Source organism: Trachinotus anak, unplaced genomic scaffold (genome assembly GCF_046630095.1).
Source record: "Trachinotus anak isolate AG129_WGS33_773 ecotype Australia unplaced genomic scaffold, CSIRO_AGI_Tana_v1 ptg000015l, whole genome shotgun sequence".
NCBI classification, from domain to species: Eukaryota; Metazoa; Chordata; class Actinopteri; order Carangiformes; family Carangidae; genus Trachinotus; species Trachinotus anak.
The window spans coordinates 11275551-11296568 of NW_027273866.1; the positions used below are offsets into that span (position 1 = coordinate 11275551).

Below are 21018 nucleotides of genomic sequence, written 5' to 3' on the forward strand. Positions count from 1 at the left end.
AATTACTGGCATTTTTGTCACATGTAAAATATCTGAAATTTACATATAAAAACAAAGTCACTTAAATGTTACATTGATGTTTTCACATGTAGAATAATAGAAAATTTGTCAATATGTGAAATTTTCACATTTGATATAGTGAATTATATGAGTTTAATATGTGGACTTTCATATATATGATAAATTATCATTTCTTACGCTTCTTATGTTTTTTGTCCAACCCCTGCACAAGTGACTACTGCTGCCTTCAAAGACGCCACCAGGGGGCTATGTGATCCCCTTTAAACACAACCACCTCCCTCAGTGCTTCAACATTACAACTTAAAAAGCCCCTTTGGCCTGTTTTACTTACACTTAACCTGCTAATGTCCCCTTTATAACAATGAAAACAACGCATCTCCTCCTGGGAAGTGTAGTCCACTTTCTCCTATCCTGTCCCGTCAGAGCGGCCTGATAAAACTACATTACCCTTAATGCAACCCGGTCAGTGAACAGCTGATCGTTGACCGCCAGCCCTGCAGCTGCAGCCTCATGAGGCGTCGGTGAAAAGCTTCATATAAACACACGGAGGAGGCGGCAGCATGTCCGAGTACCCGGCCTTCCAGCATGGCAGGTCCCGTTTCGACCAGGTACTTTGTCTTTCAGCTCGACGGAAGTGTGCAACAGGAAGTCAGCTTCATGTGTGCAGGCAGCAGTCTGCTTTCTCTGCCCTGAAACAGGCCGTTACGACTCTGGAAACTACTACTACACTTTCTCCATATTTCAGCTTCTCAGTTAGCTGGGACATCACATGACGTCCAGAGGCGGACAGGTGGAAAGTTCAAATACCTGGAACTTGAACGCAGCGCGGGGTAAAAAAATCCAAGCTGCCATTTTCTCTTTAAAATAATTGAAACCAACATCCGCTGGTGTTAGTTGCTCAGAGTTACACTAATGTTGAAACTCTACATATTTATCTTTTGTCTGTGTTTAAGCTTCTTGTTCAGCATGGACATGATATGAAAGGTCGAAAACTACTCGGACCCTTGAACGCAACGCGTGATAAAAAAACAACCTTCAAATCTCGTTACAAAATTTAAATTATGATTATGAAAGTGCTGCTAACAAAGTTACATTCATATAACCTCAAACGTTCATCTCCATTTAAAATAATTTTAAACCACTTCCACTGGGGCCTGTGGCTCCATGTTACACTCATGTTAAAAATGTAGATATTTTGCTTTTTAGCTCGGTGCTTCTTGGTCAGTTTGAGAATAATATGAAAATTCAAAAACTACCTGGAACCTTGAACGCATCTTGTGATAAAATCCCAAGGTACTTATGCAAAAAAAATTCACTCTGGAAACAAACATTTTATCTGCATTTTAAGCTTCTTGGTCAGTTTGGACATGATTTGTAATGAAAGTTCAGAGGCGAATGGGTTCTAAGTTCTAATGGGTTCTTATACTAGGAACCATGAACACAGCTCTTCTGCTGCTTTGATTTTGACCAATATTCTTTGAATCTATCTCTTGCGAGTCTCCCAACATTATGTAAGTGCAACATACATAATGTTTACAAAAAAAAAAGACTAATGGAAAATATAACACACATAAAATTACATAAAAGAAATGTTGGAGGTCATGCATTCTTTCACTGAAGTGTTGTTTGCGTATTCTAAAAGACAAAATGAAATCATTGTTGGTAAATTTACTGTTATGAATCTGGCATTTCGCCAGTATAATTATCATCTTAATAAAATAGTAGTGCTTCATTATATTTTTGATGTTTACACGGAAACCAAGCAACACGTGTTCAAAACAAGAAACAGATACAGGAAGGTTTTGATTTACAATTTACAATAATGCACATGAGAGCATTTCCAAAATAAGTGAAAAATAATTAAATATCACTTTTGTAATGCATATGTATGTAGATGAAGTCTTGGTAAAAACATTTCCAGTGGCAAGCTGTTGGATCAAAGGTAAAACGGGTCCCCTGGTTTCACCAGTGTCAGTTCAAACTGGTGAATAATAGAATTGAACAGATTTAGAGAGCTGTTCCCCCCCACGCCATGTTTTTACCAACCATCCATATGCTCAGGAAATCACAAGGCGCAGCAGTGAGTTAGATACCAGATTTCCATCCAAATTAGCAGTTAGTGTAATTAAACTCACGTTGGGGAGGGATGGGGGGCTTTCGGGGCTGCGTGGTGTGCTGCTGAGTTTCTGAAATTATTCCGTATGCTCGGTAATGAATAAATGATCGAAAAGTGTTTCTGGTACAGTCATTATAAAAACTGATTGCAAATGGTGTGAGTGGATTTGGGCCCCTAAAAGATGCAGATAAGAAACAGTTTGCCAGAGGTACTAATGAGCAGGCTCCACCTGGTGTGTCAAAACAGCTGGCACGCTGTAATATCACTGTTGACTGGGCGACAGCTGGAATCGGTCTGACTCGCTCCGCTTAAAGAAACAATCCAGATTGTGATTTGGCTGCCTATGTTTGAATAAAAAACAGACTTATTTTACCTGTATATTAGATGGAAAGTTAGATTTTCTGAACTTTTCATCCCAACTCAGGTACTGAAGTCATTACATATTGAAAATGCAAACTTTTAATGACCATATAATGCATCTCCTATCGCTTGTTTAAGTCCTTCTGCTAACGATGTTTAGATGAAAAATAATCTTTTAGTGATATAAATGGCCACCTTAACAAAATGAATGATTTATTTTCCTTTGATGTGCCATTTAGGATGATGTTTTTAATCGTGTTTTTTCTTCTTCTCTTAGAACACATTCTTTGGTCGGTTCAGACACTTCCTGGATGTGATTGACCCCAGCACCCTCTTTGTGACAGAGGTACACACATTTCATTTTTCCTTACATGAAAACTGAATTGAGCCATCTTTTAATCTGCGTTTTGCTCAGACAGTTTCTGTTGAGCTGACAGGGACTACGTGCCACACTCATGGCACCTCAGTGCTAGATTTTTGGAGCGGGGATAAGAGTTGTTCTTTCACTAATGCAGCCCAGGTTATCTCATCTGGTCTGAGGATTTGGATCGTATCAGGGCGCTGCTTTTTGCTATTTAGCTATCTTTTGTTTGGCATTTGAGGGATTATAGAGCGATAGAGGCTCTGTCACTCTAACAAAAAACAATGCATTCAAAATCTTTTCAGTATGACAGTAATATAGTCACAGGTATTTATTTGTCCCACAGCCTTGGAACAGAGACTTTCTTAACAGTTTGTCGTGTGGTTTGCTTTATACGTTTAGATAAGGATGTTTGTTTTTTTGAAAAATCATCTTATGTTGCTTTAAGTATGTTAGCAGCCTTTAACAAACACCATTTCCCATAAGCCCTAGGTGATTGTTGGCTAAATGTTGTGGTCCGACAGAAGAGGTGAGCTCACGACTGAGTCAGAGAGTCGTTTTTCTGTGCTCACAAAGTAAATGTTGATTAACTTTGTTAAAATCACCAAGGTTTCAGTTTCTTATAGCAGCTGCCAGTTGAAAGATTGCATTGTTTTACAAAAGCAAGTGGAACAGAGGCTAGCCTGGTGTGACCTCATGTTTTCAGCTCTCTAAACTGTACATTAAAACAATGCACATATTGTTAGGGGTCTAATGACACCCTCTGTCCTTAGACCACTGACTTTGAAAGAGAAAACAAAAGAAAACTTAAGAGTAGAGATCTCTCTTTCATCACAGGCCAACATGCAATTAGTGCAATTAGTGGAGACAAGTAGCAGTAACAGACTGAGAGTGTACAATCAAGACCTGCAAAGTAGCAGAGCTAATGTATGAAAACCACAAAGGCAGAATAACAAAATTTCAGTATCTTACCAAGAGCTGCAAAATAGTAAAAATATAAAGTTACAGAAATAGAAGATGTTACGTATATTTCCCTTCGGTGTTACCCTGCTCTCCCGTCACCGTTTTTGAGACATTCAGATGAAATTTGCAGAGTTCAAGGAAGCAACTATAAGGCAGGTATAAAGTCTGACTTCTCTGTTCTCACTTGACCTTTATTTAACTTAAGTTTTACTTAAAGTTACATGAACCATCATAGAGCTCAGCATTTACAGGAGGAGGAAGAAGGCTCTGAATTGGCACTTGGTCACTTCAGCCTTAAAAATGTTCTTGAATTTGTTTTTAAACTTATTGATTATAGCTGATATATTAACATTCTCTGTGGCTGGGATCAAATCTGTGACCTTCTGGTTTCCAGGTCGTTGTCTCTAAACACTTTACCGCTCATCCGGCCCATCCCAACATTTCCCCAGGTCTCAGTTGTGTTGTGGTAATTTTGCTCCTGGAGTCATCAGTGCTCTGGAGCTCTGGGTAATGAAGCTGTTAGCGGGCTCTTTGGTGACAGTAATAGCGGCAGTAGCTCCTGGGATGTGATGAGGTGTGGACAAGTGGGGCAGCTGTGAGGGGGGAAGAGTGTGCGCTCACACACACACACACACACACACACACACACACACACACACACACACCCTGCACCCTACTGGGCCAGACGTAGCCTCAACTTGCCCCTAATGATGAGAGTTGAACAGGGTTGGACGTGATTTTGCGTATGATCTCACACACACAAACACACACAACTTTACATGCAGACAGGCAAAATACACACCTAACACTGTCGCACACAAATGCAGAGAAAAGAACCTGCACTCACACACACACACACACGCACACACACAGATGGCAGGCTCATTAGAACAAATTGGGCTACATGACCTTGTATTTTGCTCAGCATTAGGACAATGATCACACCACAGAAAGCGGCTCATTACCTTTTAGCAAACTCATTTGTCAACTGAAAATCAGCATGAAAGATTTGGCGAAACACAATTACTGCACGTTGAGTCATGTGGCTTAAATAGTGGAGGAGAAAAAAACATCTCTGAGATGACTAAAAACCTCCAGGAGTAACTGTCATGACTGAACTTTTCCCTTTATCTTTTTTCTCCATTCAGAAAGGACTTCAGGAGAGCGTTGAGCTGCTCGACCGTTTCAGACAAGGGGCTCTGCCTCCAGGAGTGACAGATGCTCAGGTAAAGACTCAGAGATCTGAGCTGACAAACTCATTTATGAGCCAGTGAGTGAGTCTTTGGAAGTGGAAGTGTGTTGATTGGTCAACAGCAGGGAGACAACATCAGGTGTTTGTGAGGTGTTTAGAGGTCAGGAAAGCAAATTAAACAGTATACGGATAAGACAAATATCTTCTCTGTGTATTCAGAGCAGTTTACACTGTCCACTGTCCCTTTTTAAATAAACCAAGAAATAAATAAAGGTTTAAGTTTTTTTTGTCAGCAACTGACTTTTTAATCCTGTTTTTTCTCTACAGCTTTGGCAAGCTCAGAAAATAAAGCAGGTAAGATTTGTCTGTCTGTCTTAATTAATAACACACACACACACACACACACACACACACACACACACACACACACACACACACACACACACACACACACACACACACACGGACAACATCTTCCTTCCACGAACCAGAAGAGCACGTTCAGCCAGAGACTCAGAATGACTGTTCCACTGAGAACAGTTCCAGTTCTACTGTTCCTCTCCTTCCTGAACATCTCCATCAGTTCTCTGCTATTTAACTACTGTTAATTTTCCTGTTAATATTACACTTTACATTCAGTTTACCATTGCACATTACGGTTAATTTAACGTAAATCTACTCACGTGTTTGTATTTTTGAACTTTTGTGCACACTGTGATTCTACTTGAACATTACTTTTTGCACCTTTTTTTGCACATTTTTCTACTCACAGTGTATTTATTATTATCATCATTATCATTTTATAGTAATTTTTTACATATTTACTTCCTCGTTCCTAACTGAGTGTTGAGCAGTTGTAACAAAGCAATTTCTCTGCACAAATCAGTAAAGTTTTTTTCATTCTGACTCTGAATTGGCAAACTAAGTGACACCAGTCTTTGCACTTCATCTGAAAACCCACCTGTTTACACAACAAGTTTACAACAAAGTCAACAGAAGCATGGAAATGCAGCATTAAAAAAGGCTTTAATGGGGAAGTAACTAGATTAAAAATAAAAAATAAAAAAATCACTGGACACTAACTAGAGTGCCAATTAGTAGTAAGTGCCAGCTTTGAAAGATCTCAAAGAGTCATTGATTTGCAGGCACAGTAGGTCAGAAAATTATATCCAGTAATGTAGAGACAGCAGCAGCTATGTTTTTAAGACAGTTTGATAGAAGGAAGCCGTCGTGTTTATTAGTAACTGTAACTGTGCTTTTCCTACTGTGAGAAATCAAAATGTCTGCTGTGAAAAAGGCCTTTCTGCTTATAGAGATTTCTATCTGTCTTATCTTGTGGCAGAGAGGATAGTGTGCTGTTGTTTGTCTTTGGCGCACACATATGACAAGACTTTGAAAAGCTTATCAACACACAAAAAAGAAAATGTGTAAAAAAAGAAATAAAAAAAAAGTAAAGACCAAAAGCTTATATAGACTTAATGAATCCAAAGTGAGTTTATATGTCAGTATCAAAGGCTGCAGCCCCTCAGACTTTGATCAGTGCTTATACAGGTGATTCTGGGCATTTAATTGTGCAAGAGAAGCGCAAACAAATAGATATCTAAGTTAATTAGAATGAGCTGCAGTAGCACAAATATATACATGTTTAATGTTTAGGTCAAACTTAAAATGCTGCTATTGGTACAAATGAATAAAGCTTAATAGATCACATTAAAGACTACAACGTTGTCTATGTACAATACTAGAGATTAAAGCTGGGAGTGTGTATAAATAAAATATCAGTAGGTCCACTGCTTTAGACTGAAATATATCAACAAAAACTGGCGCGTTGTTCCCCAGCAGATGAAACTACAGACTTTTATGACCTCCTGACTTTTCATCACATCACCATAAAGTTGACATATGTGGGTTTTTTTAATTATTGGACTGATTGCCATCATTTAATTTGATGTGTACGCTCATGTTTCCCTCTGGATGACTTATAAAAACTCACTGCCACATGCAGTATCGCCATCATCAGGGTAAAATCAAATACTTTGTTTTTGACCAAACGCCTACAAAACTTCTCACTCTCCCATCAGCCTCAGCTCCACTTTGCGTTTAATGCTAATTAGCAAATATTAGCATGCCAGCGCACTAATTAAGATGGTGAACATGTGACAATGAATAACAACTGAATAAAGCTTTCAGAATATTGTTGAATATGAGGTTGTGCAACCTTAACAGTGAGTTGACTCAGGAAACACGACGGCAAAAAAAGGCACCGCTTCTCAACAAAATATCCCAGTGCACACATTTCAGGAACTTTAAACAACATATGATATTAATTTGTTTCCAATAGCACAAAAAACTTTCCCTCAGTTTTTAACCCGACAGCGAAGGTCTCTCTCTCTAATTCATTTGAACTTAACTAACCCAAATCATCCAGTTCTCATCACCGTATGATTCTAATCATTATGCTGGTATTACAGGCCATCATCCACCCTGACACTGGGGAGAAGATCCTCATGCCCTTTCGGATGTCAGGTGAAGTAGCTTGGTTTGGAAGCCTTGTTTGAAGTGGGATCTAGGGGCTTGTTATGTGGTCCAACATGGAGGCGTCGTTCACCCTGGGAACTGTCACAGCTCAACGGGGCTCTTCAGGTTGTCTCAGGCCTGGAAAAGGTCACACTCAGCTGGGCGCTGATTAAAATCTCTCTCCCACAGTGACGGAGAAGTTCTCGAGGCCTCTGAAGAAGCAAACACAAGTATTTTGGTCCAGTCTCAAAGTCTCACCTTTCTCATAAGGTCGACTTTGAAGCATCAGAGAGAGGGTGGGAGAGAGAATGAAGGAGGGAGGAGAAAAGGAGGAAAAGACAGCAGCGATTAACATGTTAGGACCAACACAAAGTTCATGTCAGACAAATATAAGTACAGAAATCTGCCCAGAAGAATAAAGGTAGGGGGGTTTAGAGGAAAACCACTTAACAAATAATCTTGGATTAAATTTGAATAACCTAAAAGCAAAAAATTATGAGTGTAAGATGATCATGCTGAGTCTGTCTTTTAACAGGTTTTATCCCATTTGGCACACCAGTGGTAAGACTGTCTTGTGCATACATTTGAGTAAAGCCAGTCATCATACTTATTCTAACTTGTCCATATTGTACATTGACATAAATATACTTTTATCTTTGTGCAGGTTGTTGGCCTCCTCCTCCCCAATCAAACACTGGCATCAACTATCTTTTGGCAGGTAAATTCCTACATCTTGACCAGTGAGACTCAGGCTGCCTTCAATTCCATTTCATTCATTTGTTTATTTATAAAGACAACAGACGTTAATCAACATTTCTGAAAACCTTCCAGTGTTGGCCCGTCGGCCAATTTTCAACAGTAGTCCTGGCAAGATGCTCTAGAAGCAGTGAAGTGACAGGTTGAGAAATACAAACATATGACAAAGTGACAACAATAGCAACAAAATTAGCATTCTGACAAGAAGAGGCAATTCATTAACATTGATGCAATGATGAAATAATAACATCCACATTTCATCCATGTGACAATGCTTTATGTTTAACACATTGGTTAAAAACGCAGATTTTTTTTTTTTTTTGCATATTAGCAGTTTGTTCTAAATAAAATTTTGAGTAATCAGTTGGCAAGCTTAAGGATTCATGGAGAACCTGTTTTTGGTTTAAAGTAGCCAACAGAAATACTGCTGGTGTGAGTTAAAGACTGCTGGTGTCTAGATTTCTGTAATTAAAATATTAAACTAAACTCAAGGCTTAATTTCTAGCTTCTTCCAGAGCTTTTGATAGTTTCATTCACAGGACAGAGCTGTGGGATAAAAGCTAGTGAGTGAACCTTGAGTTTAGATTATTTGATCACAGATGTTTTCCCAAGATCAACAATAAACCTCTGTGGTCTCTTATTATACAGGGGCGTCACCTTTAATCAGGCAAATGTTGAAAATGCTAAATATAGCACACATAGTGTATCTGCACATTTACTAACAAGCTCATCTTCTTCTGTCTCACTCTACTTTTACCAGTGGTTAAACCAGAGTCACAACGCCTGCGTTAACTACTGTAACCGCAACGCCTCCAAGGTAACGGGATCTGTACTAAAGAGGCAAATAAAGTCCCATTTGGACAGACACCAAATGTAGAAACAGTTTTCTGTCGTCTGAGCTGCATGAACTGTTGTAATATTGTTTTCTCGCTTCTTTGTCACTTTTATTTTAGCCAGCTCCAATTTCCAAATTCGTCCAGGGATACCTCGGAGCAGTGACTAGTGCGGTCTCCATTGCTGTGAGTTCGCTGTGACTCCACTGATTTAATAATGTCATTGTACAGCAATAACTGAGTCACTTATTAATCCATTATGTCCTTTTAGATGTAGATGGTATATACATTTAAATCAGTAATAAGATTGTGTTTTGTTTGCACACTCATTTGTATGGTTGTTGCTGGGTTTCAGCACAGAGTTTAAAGGTCCGAGGGCAGGTTCAGATGCTTTTTTGGTCAAAAATCAAATGTTTTCACTTATTTTGACAGACAAACGGGGAAATTTAAAGAAGCTGAATATCAGCATAAACTTTTGAATACCAGATTTCAAAATACCTCATCATGAATGTTTTTTCTTACCTTTATGTCATCAAAGACTCAAATGTCAAAAGAGTAAAATACATGTTCCCACACCTGCCTGACTCAACCCTTAGCGTGGACGTGGGGCTCAAACCGAGCCAATTACTGGTCCCGCTGGGCGCTCATCCGGCTGCTGCTCTCAGGCCTGACAACGGCAACAAGCACAGAAAAAAAACTCACGGGGTGGTTGGAGGGCGGAACGACAGGCCGGGAGGGGGGCAGGAGCTCTCCAATTAAACGTCTGCTCTGGTGACGACCCCCCACCGTGCTCGGGAGAGCCGGAGGCTGGAGTGGCACGGCGGTGTGTTATCAAAAAGCACATAGCCCCTCGATAACAGCCCTCTAGTGTGTTGAAATACAGTGAAGTCACTTGTTTAATCATTTATGCACAAAGCCAGAAATTTGTTGTCACTTTTCTCCCATTTTGGACGCTTGTTTTTTGTTTCAGTGCTTTTCTGTGCTGAAACCATGTTTCAGTTTGTATAGTCAATAGTTATCCAAATATTCTGTTTTTATCATTGTATCTAATACAGTTTTTTGTTTTTAATCCATTTCAAAAACAGAATCAGAGTCTGATTAGTCTGTATCATGTGCCTCTGGGTTTTAGGTCGGGTTGAATGTGTTAATCAAGAAAGCAAGCCGCTTCAGCCCAACGACCAGGCTTTTGGTGCAGAGGTTCATCCCCTTCCCAGCAGTGGGTGAGTTCAAACAGCTCTGAGAAACCCTTCATCAGCTCAAGACTCAAGTGGCCTTTTGATCTATATCAGTTGAAATCAGTTCACATTGTGGATTTGGTCTAGTCTTGAAGTACTGACCAGACTGAAAACAATCCTACATTTTTTTTCATATTTTTGAAAGATTTTTTGTGGTTTGTTTACCTTTTTAACATTCAAAAATTCTGTTGTAATATTTAGTGTTTTAGTATGAATATAGTTTGTGAGCATGATGACATTTAGTGTATAAAATATAGCATCTTAACGTGAGGATGCTAACGTTAACATGCTATCACACCAACATTTACTATATGTTCCCATTTCACAGCCACAGAAAAAGCTAATAAGTGGCCCTTGAGCTAACATTGGTTCCAAGCTATGGAATGAACTGCTAACAATTACCCCATTAATCGAACATACGAATACTTAGCATGCTGTGATTAGAATAATCTAAAACTACACGTGGCTGACAAGAATTTGGTCTTTAATTTTTTTGCTACATTGACACAAACTAAGAAACTGGAGCATCGAGCTGTTTGTGGCGCTGGATGAAAAGTCAGAGGATTGTCCTTTGATGGCTGTCACTGTCAGTCCCAAATGTCCTGGGTATCAATCTGATTTATCAACAAATGGACCAAAGTGTCATGTATGTCAGTACATGTAATTTAAAAATAATAATGATAATAATTACATTGGATTTTTCATGCCGGTTTTCTTTGGTGCTTGTTCTCTCTTTCGATGTGTAACATAAATCTTCAGGTACGGTACAAACTCATCCTTATGTTGAGTGTTGTTAAATGTCGTGTCTTTCTTTCGACCTGCTCTGTGATCTTTAGAAACCTCAGTCTGAGCTCACCTGAGCGGTTCACTCCCTTTTCCTCTCTGCAGGGTTAGAGGCGTTTTGTGAGCTCGCTTTGTCAGACGTGTGGAGCCACAAAGCTGATTTTCATGCCCCTCTCTCGCAAACACAGTCACACCCAGGGGTATAGACCCGTGTCCCAGAATGCCCCAGGCTGCTGGCTCGTAATTAAATTGTTTGCCTGCCCCCCCTTCCTTACCATGGCGGTTCTTCTAATTAAATCAACAGGTTTCTACAGCGCAGCCTTTGCCTGGTAATTGGCTGCTCGTTAGAACTCTGCTGCCGCAAACAAATTGGATAATTACCCCTAAAGTGGCGTCTATGTCAAGGCCTCATTTACCTGATTTCTGTTTGTTCATTGTTGTTGCTGTTGTTGTTTTGGTAGCCTTATATAAAAGGTAATTAAAATCGCTAATTGAAGCGAGAGAAAGCAAAGTGCTGTTTGAATTTTCACCCGCTTGATTTTGTTTGCTTACTTAAGGCTAGATTTATTTGTAATAACCTAATCAAGCAGCGGCCTGTCACTCATTTAGAGTATGAAGACCTTAACTGGAGGGAAAACCATGCTGCAGAAATTTATGGGGACAATTAATTTGTTGTCTTCTGAAAATGTTTGTCATTATTTGTGATATTTAGGAAGTAATTATGTGAAAAGTTCTTGGATGTATTTCCATCAGTTATTAGATGCCAATTAGAATGTACATAAATGTAATTATTTCAAATAATTAGAAATTACAGCCTCATATTTCAGCATTTAGTTGTGCAGGCTTTTCAATAATCAATTAAAATTTATAATTACTTTGATGCCTTTATTAATTTAATTACAAACAGGTTTTTGAAATTTTGATCTGTTTTTTTCTAGTATTTCTTATTCCTTTCCAAAATCCTACTATCTCTCCCTCTATTAATTGGTCTGCACAAAAAAAAAATCCCTTGTAGGTAAAAAGAGCTATTTGCTCAATCAATTGAATTCCCCTCACAAAGCGACCTGCCAGCCCTGCAGCCTTTAGTACAGATAACTCTGAACGCTGTTGTCTTAAATTAAAAAGGCTCACGGCACCAACACTAAACTCTCTAAAATGAGTTTTTCTTCTTCCTATTAGAGTCAAGGAGAAAGGATCATCTGCATTAACATACATTTGTGTTCATTTTGGCTCGCGTGAATAAATCACAGGGGGTACAACACTGCTGTTTGTTGACCTGTCAGTCACCTTTGTTGCATTGTGCGTCGCTGATTTGACTGTTGCTTGAGTCAAAGACACGCACAGAGGCGTGAGGTTTAATTTTGTGGATTATGGCACAAATGAGATGGAAGTGATGAACTACACTTTTGGGGTTTTCAGTGAGTAAAACAAGCAGGGGTTCAGTGTCTTCAGGTGCAGTTACAGGTGTCAAATCTGTGATGTTTTCATTCACTTGTCAAGGTTACATTTGTTATAGTGTTACAGCAGTGAGTAAAAGTTTTTTCTTTTATTTTACCATAAAGATGTAGTTTTATAAAGAAGGCAAGAGAAGACACGGGCAAAGGTGTTTTCTTGAATATCATTACCTTGTGATCCAAATGTATATGTCAGTGCATCCATGCTAGGGGCTGGACTTAGAGTGTGCTCGGTGGTGCTTTGAGCTAAATGCTAACATGCTGACATGACATTATCTACTTATATTTAATGGGTATAATGTTTACTGTGTTTACCACATTTGCTAGTTGGCGCTAAACCACAGTCAACATATTGGATGATTTAAGATTTTGACCTGGTGGTGTGAGGTTAAGGGATCTCTAAAATTATTGTGGTTCATCCTCTGGGGACAATGAATGTGCAAAGCTTCATGGGAAACCATCCAGTAGATAGATATTTCAGTCTGGACCCAAGTGGTGGACCACCCATCCAACCCTCAGACCATCATTACTGACTCTAGAGCCACGACGCTAGCATCGCTAAAAATGTTGGAGCTTAAATTCACAGAATAATTATTTCATGATCATGAGAAAACAGTTTGTCTTGCCAATGATTTTGTCACCTCAAATATTGCCAGAACATTTTGTCTTGATCTTTAAATAGTTATCTCATCATCACAGGAAACTTAATGAAATTCTGAAATTATTCTCTTGGGAAAAATTAGCAAAATGTCCTCTTTTCTTCTATTAATTACCAATTAAATCAGTATGACGATGCTACTATTTAAACCATGAAAGATTAAAAAAAGATTCATCCTTTTAATGCCTTTAATTCCACAGTCGTGTTGAGCAAAGAACCCAACACCTTCCTGCCCCAACGGCACTACGGGCCGCCTCATGTTGCACCCGAGCCAGAGGGTGAAAAGACAATATGCTCATTTGTGAAATAATAAAATATGTCAATTTCACTTTCATCTGTAACGATGTTCTCACCTCTGTACAGCGAGTGCAAACGTCTGTAATGTGGTGCTCATGAGACACTCCGAGCTGTCGGAGGGCATCAGCGTGCTCGACAACAACGGGAACGTGGTGGGAACATCCAAAGTAGCTGCCAGGCATGTATGTTGATTTATTCTTAATCATATCTGGTGTGAATTTATCATGTTCTGTTTCGTAATTGTTGATCAATAAATGCTGTAATGTAAGTTCACACCTAAGTATGAGCTTGACTGAAATTGAGTTGTTGTTTTTTTTCTTTAACATGTCATTTTATGATTTTTATATCAGGCACTTCTGGAGACAGCCCTGACCAGAGTGGTGCTGCCCATGCCAATCCTGGTGCTCCCTCCCATGATCATGGCTGTACTGGAAAAGTAAGAAACTCTTTATCACTTCACAGTTTTAATCACAGACACTGAAGGAGCCTCTTTAGACTTCAGAGGGAAACAATATTAGGATTCAACCAATAAATCAGATGACATTATCTTATTATATTGGTGTCAGTGTATATGTCGGCTGATAATAATGAGAAAATCCAGAGTAGTAATGTCAAAAATATGTTTTAGATTTTAAAAAGCATCAACTGTAAAATGGTCCAATTCAGCAAATATCTTGGTTGCAATCTTTCTAAAGCAATTTTAAGGGATTCTTATAGAAAATGTTTGTATATGTTATATATTTATGTTAAAAAGTGTCTTTCGACCACTATATAATTAACAGATGTTTTAAGGTCTTGACAGTGGCCTGTATTAGTTTAATGTTCATCCTGTAATGTTGGTCCAAACAGAGTTGTTTTTTGTTTTTTTTAACTTCTTGATTTAGTTTTATTTTTCACATCCTGTGTAGCCACATCTGCGTCAAACAGAGCAGGAAGCTGTTTTGGCATGGAGACAGTTGTCTTTCATGTTCCTGAACATTAACCCATTATCTTCCCCTGGGGTTTCATCTGATGGAGCTTTAGTTTCTATAGGCGGCGCCCTTTCCTTTGTCCATTTAGCTGTTGTGGAACTCAGCTCAAACAGACGGACAGACAGACTCTCTTTCAAATTCTGATATTGCTGCTGCTGCTGATGCACACGTTGCAGCGCCTCATGTGCCCCCAAGGATGTTTCATGGGACAAAAAATCCAAGCACCCAGCATTTGGAGAAGCACAAATGATTTCAGTACCTTAGCTATTATCAGTGTTATAAAGTAGCTTTTTTCCTTTTTAAAAAGTTAATTATAGCTTTAATGGCAATAAAAGTGGGAAACCTTTTTGGTGTTCTCCTACAATGAAAGTCAGATTAATTCACAAATGCAACCGACTCCTAATTAAATGACAATTAAGAAATTTATAATAAAACATTTTAGTCAAAAACATAAATATCTCAACATCACAGTTTCCTTTGTCCTCAGAACTGCTATCGTTTGATAAGCCCACAGAGTCACTGAACCCTCGCCACCACTGAGATTCAATGTTGTGTGATATGACCGTAATGATGCCCTAATGATGCAATGTGTTTATACGGACATCCCGTGATCGATGTCCTGACTGTTCCTGCGGTGTGCCGAGGAATGCAGCCATCTTTGTAAATCCCTGACAGCACTTGTCCCGACTGCTCCGAGCAGGCGGGCTCAGACAGCGAAGCCAGCTGCCCAGGTGTGTTTGGGATTCCTGGCAGCTGAATGACTGAACGGCAAGAGAGAGAGAGAAAGAGAGAGAGAGTATGTGTGTGAGAGAGACGGAGAGAGAGCAGGGAGCTGTAAGGTTGGCTGTAGATGCAGGTGAGTAGTGCTCAGCTATCCTCCATGTCAGCTCGCCTTCACTGGCTCTCAATGGAGCGAGAACAAGGGGACAGAGATGGGTCCCTGGGCGGCCCCTCAATGATGGATTGCACTGCTGAGAGCAGATTTAGCTCAGTAACAGCAGGTTCTGTCCTTCATGTGAGGTTGCAGACCTTCTGAAAACACCGATTTAGGTTTTTTGGTCTGTTTGACATCTTGAATTCATATTTATAGATATTAAGCATAGGTATTTATATTACCCTGGAGCCAGGGGATGCTAGGTTAGCTTTGCAGAAAGACTGAGCAGCACATAACACCTGTAAAAACGTATTTAAAACATTATTTAGTGTGCTTTGTTTTGTTTTCTGGCAGGTAGATTACCTCTAGATTAAGCTCATCTGGTTCCATCTTAATATTTTATCAGATGAGAATGGAATCGATCATCTCACCTAACTGTCAGCGAGAAAGAGAATAAGGACATTTCCCAAAATGTCGAACTATTCCTTTAACCGAAATCCTCAAGTCACCTGATGAGGTGTTGAGTTCAAGCGACAGTCTGTGTATCTCAGTTAGCAACTTCACCAAACTTGTCAAATGAACTTATCAACGTTTTCTCTCTAAACTGACAAAAACACAGGAATAGCTGAAAACTGAGTGAGAAAAAAAAACAGGATTTTAATAAGTGGCTGGACAAAGTTTTATTATCTTAGATTATACTTTCTGTTTCAGTGGCAGTTTGATCCTGTTGGTTTAATCAAGTGTTGGGAAGAATCTGTTCTTAATGTTGCATATGAGATGTGCTGAATATGCTGTTGCAATATCTATTAATTATTGAAAACTATTAACTAAGATTTAATCTCTACAACAGCTACAGTGTTTAAACATTAGCTTTTTCTGCTGCTGACAAAGAAGCAACTTTCATGTGACACCCCCCCCTTCACAAGGCGTCCTGTTAGCGCTGAAATTAAATATTTGATCATGTCTTTATTTCCGTTGCTTTTATTTTACACCTACTATTGTTACCTGATCATTGTGGTGTTTTTTTTCATACTCATTGAGTAACAGTGTTGTATCTGTTTGTGAAACAACACAAGCCACCATGGATGTTCTATGATGTGGTTTGTTCAGAGGTTCATGCAAACAGTTACACCTGAGTAAGACCTCAGCATGGCCACCACTCAGGATATTCAGAGCATGTGAATGAAGCCAGTGTTGTATGAAACTGTATCATTCACTTGAGATAAAATGAAGTTTTTCATCTGATGTGAAGGTTTTCAGACTTACACATGTGCCCAAACCTTCCCTCCCTCATAACTCGCATCTCGCATACCTCACAACTCCACTTTTCTCTTTGTAATCCAGTTCCCTAGAATGTGTATCTGCACATTTGTGTGTATATCAATGTGTGTGTGTAGCCTAATTAAACCATGGCAGCCATATGTGTTAATGAGCTCCCTCATTAGGCAGTAGCTCTCCTCGTTAGGGGGAGAGGCGTCGCTGGTGGAGGAAAGATGGAGCGGCTCTTTCTCGAGCTCCTGCTGAGTTCGCTGTCCCACACACTGAAGAGGGGATTATCGTACGGAGGGCAGCGAGGAGGGAGGAGAAATATGGGCTGAGAGAGAAAATGTATTTCTGGAGATAGAGCTATGTAAAAGCCCTTTAAAAAATCTGTCTCTTCAAATACAGAAAACAGCTTTTTGAATAGGCGTAAGGGATTATACAGACAAAAGGGTCATTTAACCAAATGACAATATAAAATTCTAAACAAATGGCTTTATGGTGTTGAATGTGACAAAATATTGGATTTTAAATGGTTGCACTCAGTGCTATTTAGGAGACGGCTTTGTTTTACAGTGTAATGATGTGTTTCATTGAAGGTTGGCTCTTCATGGTTTCTCTCAAGCTTAAAGTTCATAAAGAGATGCCACTGAGCCTGTCGTGTAATAGCCAGTATGTGTTTTCTAATATTCTCACATTTATTCGTAATAGAAAACTTTGAGCTCTTCACTTACTGATCCACATCAGAGGAATGTGTCATTCCCACGACATAATTAAGCACTCATCTACCTAATTTCATAATGTTGTGAAGACATTTAGCTAACAGGATACCTGTCTGGTAAATGTGATTGTGCAGCTCTTTTTATTTCCGCAGAATCATGTCAAGCTGGAGATGTCCTGCCTGGGTATTATTTATCATTTAATTGCATTTTCATGTCAATAAGTTTCGATGTCCCTACATTTTAGATGACAAATTGACTGAATACTTTGCTTAATTTATCACTAAGTTGTTACTTCTGAGCAAGATGTTTTCTGCACAGTGACCATAACCTCATCTGATAATAAATTGACAGGGTTCACTCTTTTTAATTGTTTTGTATTCTAACATAAAAAATAATAGCTTTATCTCCTGGAGGCCTTATTTATTAGGAGATAGTTGTTTGCCTCGATGATTGGTCTAGAAAATTACATTAAATGCCGGAATTACTTGAATGGTCAGTATCTATGTTAACTGAACAAATCTTTGTAACGTGAACTGTTTAAAAGTTTTGTGGTGCACACGTCTTCACCACTGAACCCCCTGTGTATCCTGTACATTTAGTGTAAAGTAGATAAAGTGTTCTCCTCTGTGTCCCACCAGACTCCCTCTCCTGCAGAGACAGCGGAGGCTCGTCCTGCCCATCCACAGTCTGGTGTGTCTCGCTGCCTTTGGCCTGGCTCTGCCTCTCGCCATCAGTCTCTTCCCACAGATGTCCCAGGTGAATCATCCCAAAATGTCTTACCTCCAATAGGACATCAATTAACGCATCATTCTTCTAAAACTGCTTTGTCTGAAGTTATTCTGTGAGATTGTTGTTTTTGGTCTTAAGTGATCTTTGCTTTGGAGTCGGTAAAACCAAACAGGTCTACTACTGTGGATTTTCCACTGTTGAATATTACATTTTTGTGTCTTAGTAGTTGTGGTGTCACTGCTGGATTTTCTGTATCTGCCTTGATGTTTTACAAACAAACAGCTGTTGCTGCTAGACACTAAAGCTAATGTAAAAGCTTTCATGAGCTATATAGGTTGGTGCAGGATTGCGATTATATCAGTTGAAGATAAGCACAACGGACATGATATTGAATGTCTGTGATTACCACAAAGCCCATGTGATGTTCAGTGGTGACGCTCAGAGAAAAATCAGTCGGAGCGAATATGATTTAACTTATCAAATACCAGAGTCAGTGTCGTATCTGCTGATCCCGAGCTGCTCTTGTTCATTTTTCTTTCAATGCTAACAGCGTAGCTCAGATCTGCCATGACTCAGTTTCAGTGACTGATGTTGATGACCGGAGTCTCCTGACCTCTTCAACGTTTCCCATTGAGCTTTAAGGAGGCTCCTTCCTAATGAGGCGTAGCCCTCTGAGACATAACCTGCTCTGTAATGATCTGCCCAGAGTCTCCATTGCCTTCAGTCATTGATGCCATCCAGGCTAGCAGGCTGCGATCTAACTTTAGCCTCTTTGGCTCAGTATGTGTCATTCTACTCATTAAACGGCCATGGCATGATGTTGTTTTTCACTCCATCTCTCTCTTTGTCTTCTCTCTGCCAAATGACTTGCTGACACAAGCCAATCAGCTCTGGCTTTAAAATGTTTAGGATTTAATTACCACTGGAAATAGCTCAGACAGCCATATGGCAAAAAACTTCAGACATATGTGCCGCCAACAGTCCTGTGAAAAGCTGCCTCCCGTTCCACAGAGGGGCCTGTTTTTCTCTCACAAGTCTTTTTTGCACTTTCGCAAGGATAACAGATGAAAAAAAAAAAGAGCTCCCCAAAAAGCAACATGAATGCCCCGCTCCCCTGGACCCCCCGCCTACTCAATTTGTCCCACTTCCCCATTTCACACCTACCAAGATGCCTGATTAGGATTCTGCCTCCAACTCCAACAGCCATCTGTCTCTGGTTCAAATATTAGGAGATGCAAACCTCAAATTAGACTTTAATCTGCCAAATTGGCTTTTTGCACATTAGCAGTAAATACAGAACATTTAAAGCCTGTAAGAATTATTTAGTTACAAATGAAATGGCTTCAAAGCTTTAAGTAGCTGTTCGTGTGGATGATTAAGTCATGTTCAACATACACATACAGTATGTAAGCGTCATATCTGACAGCATGTGCCAAATATATCCACTTGCACTATTGACCTTTTTGTTCTGCTTTGATTCCCACAGATCAGCGTGAGTCAGTTAGAGCCGGAGATCGCCATGGCAACAGATTGCCAGATTGTGACATACAATAAAGGCCTGTGAGTGATCTCTCCAGCCCGACACATGAAGATAGGACCTGCTGCTCAGCGTGGTTCAAGCTGCCAGAGAATGCATTATGGTACATTTGGCTGCATTAGCCTCAGAGGATTTAGCATATGTTTACAGGGAGCGGGGGTTCATGTTGGGAATACATGTTGTTTACACCAAGACAGTGGTTGTTAATTAAGAAATATCACAATGACATCTTGTGATATCGGAAAGCAAACGTCATGACACCTCAGGAAGTATTATCATGGTTTTATCATGGAGTCTGACATTTCATCTGTTATATCTATGATGTAGCTAGAGTGTGCTATGCTATCATCCTGGTTGGGCTAGCTAGCTGAGTTAGCTTACAAGCTTCCTTTCCTTTTTCACTGTGAACAGGTAATTAACTAGAGATTCATTTTAATAAACATGAGGAAACACAGGCAGGACACATGTCAATGATTGTAGGTGTGGGTTAGATTGTTTTTGTAAATACTGTGAATGAAATCAGGATAAATGACAATTTTTTTTTTTTTCTTGTTTAAAATTGAGGGTTTTCCCAACCTTTTTTCCCCCCTCTTCATCCCTTAATATGAAGCAGTGCACTGTCTCTATAACCTTGTGTCAGAGGTTGTGTATTGTATGTAACTGTGTGCTGTTGAATGAAAATGTGATTTTCACATCTCAGATCATTTCATAGACACAATCTTTAGAGACTTGAAAGCGTAAATCTACAGTATTGCATGAGAAGTTTAGAGAGAAGTCAGAAAACGAAAGTTGTCAGGGTCTTGACTCCAGTGCTGGGAAACTCTGATTTAATGTCTGTAGAAAGTTGTTTTTGTAAAATACTAGTCAGATAATAGGTAACAGCAGATAGTTCTGCAAAGTATCGCTCTACTATCTAGTTTATAAAGTAAACTTTGTGTTAATTTTCAAAACAGATCAGTATCTGAAGCCATCCGAGTAGAATGTGACACTGGGTTTGTTTGGTTTTCGTTACCACAAAAGCAGGTATTGAAAACATCATTATTTAGTAAATTCAAATCCTAGTATTAGTTTTGGCTCCGTCTCACTGGAATCTGGAGGCTGAGTCACTCTCATGCAGTAAAACAACTGCAGCTGGTTTCAAGGAGACATCCTCTAGATTTTCTTCCAACTCAGTTAAAATGCATTTACTCTTTAAAAATTACTACTATTATTTACAGTATTTTGAATACTGAATATTCACAAATATAAGAAAAAGAAGAGTATTTTTAAGACTTAAACTAAAAGGGGATTTTTGGTTTATAATTTTTTTTCTGAATGCTACTTTGTCTTTGTGTATGTATCTGCACTTGATTTATATAAACTTTCTGTTTTCAAGTATT

At 39.3% G+C, this 21018-nt stretch overlaps 1 protein-coding gene across 1 annotated transcript; it reads left to right on the forward strand.

Moving 5' to 3' along the window:
- Positions 1-471: 471 nt before the first annotated feature.
- sfxn5a (sideroflexin 5a) lies at positions 472-21016 on the forward strand. The gene is made up of 14 exons (XM_071498840.1): positions 472-629; positions 2775-2843; positions 4970-5047; positions 5341-5367; positions 7485-7539; positions 8066-8091; positions 8195-8248; positions 9047-9103; positions 9240-9305; positions 10249-10339; positions 13613-13728; positions 13897-13982; positions 18012-18129; positions 19589-21016. Exons 1-14 carry the CDS (start codon positions 582-584, stop codon positions 19664-19666), a joined length of 969 nt encoding a protein of 322 aa, XP_071354941.1. The 5' UTR covers positions 472-581; the 3' UTR covers positions 19667-21016.
- Positions 21017-21018: the final 2 nt, after the last annotated feature.

What these genes read in the sequence shown, in the direction of transcription:
- sfxn5a (XM_071498840.1), top strand. Translation starts at nt 582, where the DNA reads ATGTCCGAGTACCCGGCCTTCCAGCATGGCAGGTCCCGTTTCGACCAG. An exon ending in CAGGAGTGACAGATGCTCAG is followed by an intron (nt 5,048 to 5,340) that starts GTAAAGACTCAG and finishes TTTTCTCTACAG; the next exon opens with CTTTGGCAAGCTCAGAAAAT. An exon ending in ATCATGGCTGTACTGGAAAA is followed by an intron (nt 13,983 to 18,011) that starts GTAAGAAACTCT and finishes GTGTCCCACCAG; the next exon opens with ACTCCCTCTCCTGCAGAGAC.